The sequence below is a fragment of the Rhinatrema bivittatum genome, chromosome 11 (genome assembly GCF_901001135.1).
Source record: "Rhinatrema bivittatum chromosome 11, aRhiBiv1.1, whole genome shotgun sequence".
In the NCBI taxonomy this organism is placed as follows: Eukaryota; Metazoa; Chordata; class Amphibia; order Gymnophiona; family Rhinatrematidae; genus Rhinatrema; species Rhinatrema bivittatum.
The window spans coordinates 34210139-34220362 of NC_042625.1; the positions used below are offsets into that span (position 1 = coordinate 34210139).

General features: G+C 47.0%; 1 protein-coding gene across 1 annotated transcript in view; it reads left to right on the forward strand.

Moving 5' to 3' along the window:
* Positions 1-212: 212 nt before the first annotated feature.
* The window catches only part of HIP1R (huntingtin interacting protein 1 related), a gene marked incomplete at its 3' end in the record, with an annotated part of 142764 nt that continues 132752 nt past the window's right edge, over positions 213-10224 (forward strand). The window contains 1 exon segment of the mRNA XM_029619483.1: positions 213-509. Coding sequence (XP_029475343.1) covers positions 417-509 — 93 coding nt within the window.

Here is a 10224-nt window from a genome sequence, read left to right on the forward strand (position 1 = left end):
CCCAGGATACTGTATAGGCGCTCTATACAGTAAAATGGGTTGTGCGGGCCTAACGCTTGCCTAAGGCTTCGCAGCCGCGGCATGCATTTGCATGCAATTTGAAGAGAGTATCGAGTGGTAGGTGAAGAGAACTGTGCGTGCTGGGAACGAGGGTGCGCCTGACACTGCCGCACTGTTTCTACCGCGGCCTTAGAGTATCGCTCTGTTAGTCTGCACTTGCATGCAGGGGAGGGGAAAGCAGCAGCAAAGGCTCGCGCGGGAGGTAACCTAAGGCGCAGGCGCTGGGGGCGCGCGGGCGATCCCCGCCCAGTGCGCGCGGGCTTCCTTTCCCGGCATGCTCTGAGCGGAGCCGCGACGAGCCGATCCCCCGGCCACGGCGAGTCTTCAGCCTCCGCCTCCCCCTTCCCGGCAGCGGCATGAACTCTATCAAGAGCGTTCCCTCCCGGGTACTGAGCCGCCGCGCCGGTCACGGGCTGGAGGCGGACCGGGAGCAGTTCGATAGAAACCAGGTGAGCGAGGCGCGAGCCTCTTCTCGTGCTGCAAAGTGCACTTCCTTGCTAATTAAAGTTCAGGCGGGGGTTCAGGGTTTGGGTCCGTCCTTGCCGGCAGGTCGCCTCCTTTTTAGTTCCGAACGCAAATGCATTTGTTCCTTCCCGGTGTGGCTACGATTCTAGCAGGAAAACGAGTAAGGCTTTTCTGTGGTGTAACTTGGCAGTGCCCGGCTGGAGGCTCCGTTTCGCCGGCAGAGGTAGCCACCAGCTGGCCCACTAGTGTAGGTAGCTTTGGAACATCGGCGGCTGTAGTGCAATAGTTCAGGAGGTAAGGGCTGAGAAAAGTAACCTGGGTTTCACGATTTGTCGCACTCTCTGTACAATTGTTTAAGTTCCATTGTCTGATTATAGGTAGGGAAACATTATTTGGTCCAGTTTAGTAAAAATGTTGGGTAAATTAATCACTGACGAGCTTTTTTGAAAAACAAGAAAACTGTTGTAACGATGAAGTTTTTCTTTGGAACTCTGTTTTCATTTCGTTGTCACAAAACATGAGGTGAGGGGTGTAAAATAGACAGAAATGTTGCACAGCAAACAGCTGAAAATAAACAAATAGAGCTCGCGGCTCACGGAGCTTTTGTATTTTTCCTGCCCCTTTCATCGGAGCTCTTTAATTAGTGAGAGCAGATCTCTGTAGTGTAACAGATGAGATAACGAGTTTACAAATGATTGGATAAAATCCACTGCTTGCTCGTGGCACTGAACAACAAGGAATTGGATCTGCTCTTTGGGATCTCCTGGGTGCTTCTTAGTGGCTCAGAAACAGGATTGTTGAACCGTTGGTCTGACCCAATATGGGAAATCTTATGTTCTTATGACTGAGAGATTGCAGGAAAAAATGTAAATGCAATTTGTTTCCTGGTGCATCTGTTGTTTGTGATTAAAGGTTTTAAAGTAGTAAGCAAAAATCGGATGTGAACAATCTCCTCACCCACTTAATCCAAAAGATCCAATTCACTGGTTGAGCTTAGGAAAAATCGTATGGAGTCTGTAGTTTGTGTAGAAAAGACACTAGATAAAATCAGAGGCTATATAGGTGTTGAAATTAGAATCTGGAGGCTGGGAGTATAAATAAGATTGCATAACCTAAAAAGGTGTTTGTTTTTTAAACTTGAGAACCCCCTCAAATAGATCTGATTATTGAGCATTTGAATGGATCTAGTTTTTAAGCAAATGATAAAATTGGAAGTAATTTCTCTTTGCATTTGCTGATGTTTGAAGAAATAATTTCAAAGACTCAAAATTGAAACGGTAATACCTAATGCCCTTAAGCACAGACAAAAAGGGGCTCCTATGTTCTGCTGCCAGTGATAATACTTCAGAAAAGGAAATCAGTGAAGTGGTCCACCTGCTCTGGTTTAATGCTGCCCAATAAATGCTGTCATTGCTGCTCAGCAGCCAAGGCTCAAAGCAGTTTTGAATGTTGATTTTGCTGACAGCACTATTGGGAAGTAGTTCTGTGCATCCAGCGCCTTCTGTATGTAAAAGATAATGCTCTCTTATAAGACTCCTGGTGCAGAGTAAACAATTTCAATTACTTTCTGCAGCATTCTCTGAGCTTTCTGTAACCCACCACCAAATGTGTCTCTATTTTACTCTCCCCAGCTTTGTGCTGACTCTTCCCACACGCTTTTCCCACTGTTTTTAGTAACCTTTAGGTCATTGCAAAAGGTCACGCTTGGATTCCTTTCCTGTTTGGTAGTTATCTCTCCCATACTGTGCGGTCTACCTGCGTTTCTGGACCCAAACTGCATGAGCATTTTCTTTCTATATTAAAAATAATGCCTTAAACAAGAAGCTGAGTAATGCTGAAAGTTGGAATCTGAAAACATTTGTAAACCTAAAAGTTATCTCTAGCCAATTAGTGTGTTGGCTTTCTCTTAACAACAGGTTTTTTTTTTTGGTTAATGATGGAATGTGTTTGGTTAATGATGGAATGTGTAAATTCAATACACTTTAGCCTGGACCAACAGTACCAGAATTCTGTGGATTAAAAGGCATGCAGGAGTGCCAGTACCATGATCCTTTGGTGCTGGCATTATAGTCGTTGGACCCAGACCATTGTTCGGGGGGGGGCGGGTGTCTGTAGACCATTATTTATGGCTGCTTAATAATTAAGAATGAAATGCACAGAAAAACTGTGTGGTAATTTAATGTTGTTTAGATATGTGCCTCTAGAATATGCTGGAAGCAGGTAATGGGCCTGACAAATAAGCACAATGATTCTGAGGAGACTTTAAGAAGGAAGTCTTATTGTATTTCTTCTTTGCGGATAAAGTTTTCATTGAGAAATAGGAATAAAACAAATAGCATACACACCACTTTCTGTGCTGTTTACAACATAGCCAGCCACAATCCTACCTCTAGATTCATCAAAATGTGATAACGCATTGAAAGTGCCCGCACTAAGAAAAAGGGGCATGTTTATGGAAATTTTAGAATTACCGCACCACACAATGCAGTAACCTTTTCACTCCCTGCGATAGTGAGAGAGAGAGCGCCTGCCTATCTATAAGGCACTCATAGTTGTCAAGTATTTCTCTCTCTATAAGAGGGCCAGCTAATAGCTCGAGGCAAGGTGTTGGTGGTAGTTTAGGGTTTAGGGGCCAGTTTTACATGTGGAATAAGATGTGCAAACTCTAGGTCCATCAGCCTAGGGCGAGAGAACATAATACAAAACTTCATCCATGTGAGACTTTCCTCACTCCAAATGACCTCAAATCTTCACCAAGGTGCCCTGTGCTGTTCGCACGTCTCTCACTCTGCATGTAAAACTGGCCCCTAAACCACCAACACTTCGCCTCGAGCTGTTAGCTGGCCCTCCTACAGAGAGAGAAATACTTGACAATTATGAGGGCCTTACAGATAGGTGCTCTCTGTCTCAGAAATGCCCAAAATGCAATTGGAAAACTTTATCGCAAATTTGTTACGGCTGTTTCCGTCATTTTGCACAGCTTAACATCGTGGCAGACTCTCGAGGAAATTCAGCAGAGAAGAGCAGGTAACACAAATTCTGTAATTACCTCCTGCTCCACCAAATATTGAAAAAAACCAGGAAGAATGATCCGTGGCTGGTTCTTTGATTTTATTTAGACTGGTTTTCATATTTCATAGTGGTCAGATGCAGGCTGTTTCTTTGAAGAGAATGTATTTATTGGTCCCATCCCCACTTGGCATTAATATCCGGGGGGGGGGGGGGGGGCGGCTGTACAGTATTGTGGGCATTCATTCTCAGGTGCCATGTGTCTTTCCCTAATTTTGTTATAGTTCTGTTCTCCTTCTATAACACAGCAACTATAGCTACCCTCCTGGGTTAGGAACAACAGGATCTGGTGTGCATGCGCCCACAATCTAACCTGTGGCATGATCCCTGTCCCAGGGCTGCGGTCATTAGCTTGGTATGCAGGAATTGTATCCGGGACTCAAAGCTGGGTCCCTGGCGTTTGGCCTTGGGCCGGCCCTTTAACATTCCAGGCATGGACTGACCTGTTTTTTTTGGGCAACAGTGTGCAACAGCAGGATTCATTGAGATTGTGCCATCTTTCCCTTTGCTGCCAAACAAGGCTACCCTCCAGCCTTCTGATCTCTGTTCACGTCCTTCCGAGTTTGGTGATTCTGGCTCTGTTCCTAGATTCCACTTCTGCAACTGTTAAACATTTCTTAAAACAATCGCATCACACATGTTCATCTCAGCTAGTAGAGAGAGCGGCAAGAAGGTCTGCTCTCATGCTTATGGGAATCCTCGGCAGTTGCCACTAAGCACTGCCCCAATGCATAAACTGCAGCCTCGTTAGCAAAATAAATGGGACAATATGGGTGCCACATTGGACACGTGATAGCATACAAAAGAGGATGAATTGCACAAATGTGAAACTTGTGAGCAGTAACACCAGTCATCGAGGCTTGAACCCTATCTACATTTGATAAGCTTTCCTAATTCAAGAAAATCAGTGAAAACTAAAAGCCAGCCTTATCTTCACTCGCCTCAACCTTGGGTCAAAAGAGAGGGCTGGGTGCATTTGTTTGGATTTTAGATTTGAGTTCTGGCCGCCCCATTTCAAAAAAGATCTATAATGGTTGTACAAAAGGTACAGGAAAGGATGTGGAGGGTGATGAAGGGGGGATTATGGAGAAAGGCTGAACACATTAGAACTCTTCAGCTTGGAAAAGAGACTGAAAGGAGATAGGATTGAGACTTATAAAATCACGAGTGAGCTGGAACGGTTATTTACCCTTTCAAACAATCCTAGGACTAGGAAACACTCCATGAAATTAACAACCAGCAGATTTAAAAACAAGTTGTAGGAAGTGTTTTTGTTTTTTTTTTTTACTTGGTGCACAATCAAATTATGGAATCTGTTGCTGGTGTACGTGGTTAGGGCAGCTAACATAGGGCCTGATCCATCAGGGCATTGTCCCACAGACACAGAATGGGAGAAATGCTTTAGTGAATCAGGCTCTCGAAGGACTGGACACGTTCTTGAAGGAAAAATCCATAAACGGTTATTAGCCAGGTAGACTTGGGAAAGCCAATGCTTATGCCTGGGAGCGAGATGCAAGAAATAGATCGACCATTGGGGATCTGCTGGGTACTTGTGGCCACTGTTGGAGACGGAACGCTGGGCTCGATGGACCTTGGTATTACTCAGCATGATGCTTCTTATGCTCTTACTTGCCTTTCCAAATTTGAATACAAGGCAAGTTGCAATTGGGTACAGTAGGTAGGTCCTGGAGTTTGCTTTTGGGGACTGTGACTTTCCAGAGTGCCAAAGGTGAAGTGAGTGTTAATGGTTCAGGCCCCCTTCCCCTGCCCCAGGAAAATAGCTGTAATGACCGATGGGTTCTTTCTGACTTGTTCTTAAGCATTGCAGAATCAGAACCAAGCTCGGCAGTTTAGTTTTAAACCTGGTGTCTGTCCGACCTCAATTCTTTTGGGCACCACTATGTTAGTTGCCTTGTACAAAATATTTGAAAAAGGTGGAATACAATTGTAGCCAATAAAATATCTGATCTGTCTGATGTGCAATAGAAAATCAAAATACAGGACGCAGTAAGAAGTCTGAAATTTCTACATGGGGTGACCAGCACAGAGCAACACTAGCAACTTGCTGGGCAGACTTGGATGGACCATTTGGGCCTTTATCCCAGGACAAGCAGGATGCTAGTCCTCACATATGGGTGACATCAATAATGGAGCCCTATGTACGGAAAACTTCTCTCAAAGTTTCTATGAAACTTTTGAATGGCACTGGAGTGCCTACTGAGCATGCCCAGCATGCTATGATATTCCCTGCCACAGGGGTCTCTCCTCAGTCTTCTTTTTTCCGCGAAGCGGTTAGCCTCGCAGTTTGATTGGAGTCTGAGGTGAAATTTCATCTCCACAAAAAATCGGAAAATTTCAATTAAATTTTTATCCATCGAGGGGTTTTTCCCATTTGTTACCGGCTGGTAACTTTTTTCTCTTTCAATTCCCGGCTGGGAACGATAAAATTCGGGTTCGCCGTCGACGGCTGTCCGGTGCCATGGCCTCCGGGTTCAAAAAATGGCCGAATTGTAATAGAACAATGTCTATTACTGATCCGCATGGTGAATGTGTTCTTTGCCTCGGCAAGGATCACAACATCCAAGCGTGTTCATCCTGTGCTGAAATGACCACGAAAGGTCGACGACTGAGGGCCGAAAGGATGGAGCAGCTCTTTTCAGTCCAGCTGCTGCCAAGACCGTCGACGTCGGCCCAGTCTTCGCCATCGGCCTCGGTTCGGCAGTTACTATTAAAAAAGAAACTTCCGGCTGCGGGGGACGCTTCCACTCCATCCCCGTCGATTTCATCGAAGGCATCCACTTCAGGAAGCGACAAACAGCCTGAGAAGCATCGCCATCGACATCGGCGTGAGTCGGTGTCCGGAGACACTAACACAGGTACGGCCTCCCCTGCTAAGAAAACCCGGACGGAAGCAGAGGCTCCAAGGCCTACTGATGGGCGATCCCCACCGATATCGGTGCCGGGTTCCGAACCTCCTCAGGGCCCTGAGGAGGAATCGGCATCGCCAACACCGCCTCCCTCCACAGCTGCTCTGTTTTCACCAGCTGTGTGTGTGGAACTTGACATACTCATTCGTCAAGCGGTGCAACAGGCTCTTCGAGATGCAAGACCGCCATCGATGCCGATTCCACATCCATCGATGCCCATCTCTGCACTAACGATTCCGGGGTCATCGACGATGCCGCGGGAACCGACATCGATTCCAACCCCGGTGGATTCACCGTTACCCCTCGTACGCCTCCCCTGATTCCGTCCTCGGTGCCGATGCCCATGCCGGTGCCCTCACCAGGAAGGCCGATGCCAACACCGGTTCCTCGGGAGGATGTTCCCATTTTGCACCCAGTTTTCAACAAACTGGACACACTACTGGGAATCCTTACAAGGCAACCACCGCAAGATCCACTTCCAGGCCCTTCAGGGGTGCCAAGGCCCCCTAGGCCACATTCACCTGTAGGACCATCAGCACCTTATCCTAAGCCTCAGCAGGAATCGGATGATTCCCATTCAGAATACTCTTCGGAAGAAGATTTATTCTCGGAACCATCTCCAACTGAGGATCACAGGAAGTCTCCACCAGAGGATCTTTCCTTCACGAACTTTGTTAGGGAAATGGCTGATACCATCCCATTCCCTATACAAACAGAGGTGGATCAAAGACAGAAAACTTTGGAAGTCTTACAGTTCGTAGACCCACCGAAGGAGATGTTAGCAATCCCAGTGCACGAAGTCTTACAGGAACTTCAACAAAGAATCTGGGAGCATCTAAGTTCGGTCTCCCCGATCAATAAGAGAGCTGAGGCCACTTATTTAGTGCAGCCAACTCCGGGATTCCAAAGGCCACAACTGCCCCACCAGTCAGTGGTGGTAGAGTCCGCCCAAAAGAAGGCGAAGAGACAGAAATCCCATGCTTCAATGCCGCCGGGAAAAGATAGTAGGTTGTTGGACAACCTCGGCAGGAAAGTTTTCCAGGGTTCCATGCTGGTATCGAAGATTACAGCTTACCAGCTGTACATGAACCAATACCAAAGAAACCTTTGGAAGCAAGTACAGGAACTTTCTCTGGCCTTACCGGATCAATACCAAGAGGCATTTCAAACGTTAGTACATAAAGGCCTTGACTCGGGGAAACACGAAGTCAGGGCCACTTACGACTGTTTTGAGACAGCAGCAAGGTTGTCCGCATCAGCTATAGCTGCACGACGATGGGCATGGCTAAAAGCATCGGATCTTCGCCCAGAAGTCCAGGATCATCTCTCTGATCTACCATGCTTGGGGGATAATCTCTTCGGAGACAAAATAAAGGAAGCGGTAGCGACACTTAAGGATCATTCAGAGACTTTGAAGCAATTGTCGTCTCAGCCTCAGGAGTCGCAGGCCTCTTCCAGAAAATTTCCAAAAAGAGACACTCGAAGGCCTTATTATCGCCAACGAAGATACTACCCCCCAGCAGGTAGACAGAGGCCTAGCCGTCCAACACAGCGCCAGCAGCCTAGGCAAAAGCAGCAGAGGCCTCAACCGCCTCCACAAACAACGGCCACGTCTGGTTTCTGAACAACCCCAGAGAGCAGCAGCATAAATCCGTTCCCCGAAACACCTGTAGGAGGCCGCATTCAACATTTTCTCAGCAATTGGGCCTCCATCACGACCCACGGTTACAGGTTGGATTTCTCAACTACCCCTATGGAGAATCCACCACTTCACTCTCATTCAATAAATCAACACTCCATAATTCTTCAAACAGAATTATCCACCCTTCTGAGAATCAGGGACAATAGAACCAGTTCCTGGTCCTCAGAAGGGCAGAGGATTCTACTCCCGATATTTCCTCATTCCAAAGAAAACAGGAGGCCTTCGTCCTATCCTAGACCTCAGAAATCTCAACAAATTTCTCAAGAAAGAAAAATTCAGAATGGTATCCCTAGGCTCCATTCTGCCTCTTCTTCAAAGGGGAGATTGGCTCTGCTCTCTGGATCTTCAAGATGCCTACGCTCACATCCCCATCTACCCTCCGCATCGCCAGTACCTGCGGTTTCAAGTACTAGATCAGCATTTTCAATACAGGGTGCTGCCATTCGGACTAGCATCAGCACCCAGAGTGTTCACAAAATGCATGGCTGCAGCAGTGGCACACCTACACAAACAAAAGGTGCACGTGTTTCCTTATCTAGACGATTGGCTCATCAAAAGTCATTCAAAAGAAGGTGCCGTCGCGTCCCTCAAGCTCACCATCCAAGTCCTTCATTCCTTGGGATTTCTCATCAATTACCAGAAATCCCATCTGTCACCAACTCATCTACTACAGTTTATAGGTGCAGAGCTAAACACTACACTAGCGACCGCCTTTCTACCAAAAGACCGTGCTCAGACACTTGTCCTCTTAACTCACCAGCTCCGCAACCGATTCAAGGTGACGGCTCACCAGTGCCTCATTCTTCTAGGGCACATGGCTTCCACGGTTCATGTAACTCCCATGGCCAGACTGACCATGCGACTTCTACAATGGGCACTCAAAACACAGTGGATACAAGCCACTCAACCAATGTCCACTCCTGTTTATATCACACCAGAGCTCAAAGCCGCACTTCTCTGGTGGACGCTAATGCCCAACCTGCTCAAAGGTCTACCTTTTCAGCAGCCAGTGCCACAAGTGACGTTGACTACGGATGCATCCACCTTAGGCTGGGGAGCACATATTGGTCATCTAAAGACACAGGGCAAGTGGACACGACTCGAAGCTACTTTTCAGATAAACTTCCTAGAGCTTAGAGCTATACGTTATGCGCTGCATGCATTCAAAGACTGCCTATCACACAAGACTGTCTTAATCCAGACGGACAACACAGTTGCAATGTGGTACATCAACAAACAAGGAGGAACAGGATCGTACCTCCTTTGTCAAGAAGCAGCACAGATCTGGGACTGGGCCCTGACACATGCAATTCTTTTACGGGCCACCTACCTAGCGGGCATCCACAACACAGTGGCGGATCGCCTCAGTCGTCAGTTCCAACCGCACGAGTGGTCCTTGGATCCAACAATAGCATCCAAAATCTTCCAGCGCTGGGGCCAACCGACGATAGATCTCTTTGCATCCCAGCTCAACTACAAAGTGAACAATTACTGCTCTCTACTCCGACAGCAGAACAGCCTGCCAAAGGACACATTTGCTCGCCATTGGAACTCAGGCCTGTTTATACGCGTATCCTCCGATACCGCTCATAACCAAAACACTAGTGAAGCTAAAACAGGACAAGGGGACTATGATACTCATAGCCCCATATTGGCCTCGACAAGTATGGTTCCCCACACTACTGGATCTTTCAGTCAGGGATCCAATTCGCCTGGGAGTAGCTCCCAATCTCATAACTCAGGAACAGGGTCAGTTGCGCCATCCCAACCTTCAATCCCTGTCCCTGACAGCATGGATGTTGAAAGCTTAATATTACAGCAATTCAACCTTCCATCCGCTATATCTCAAGTACTTATAGCTGCACGTAAACCTTCCACTAGAAAGAATTATTCCTACAAATGGAAACGGTTTACGCTGTGGTGCACTCAGCAGGATTTAAATCCTTTCACTTGCCCCACTACATCACTACTAGATTACCTTTACCATCTTTCAGACTCTGG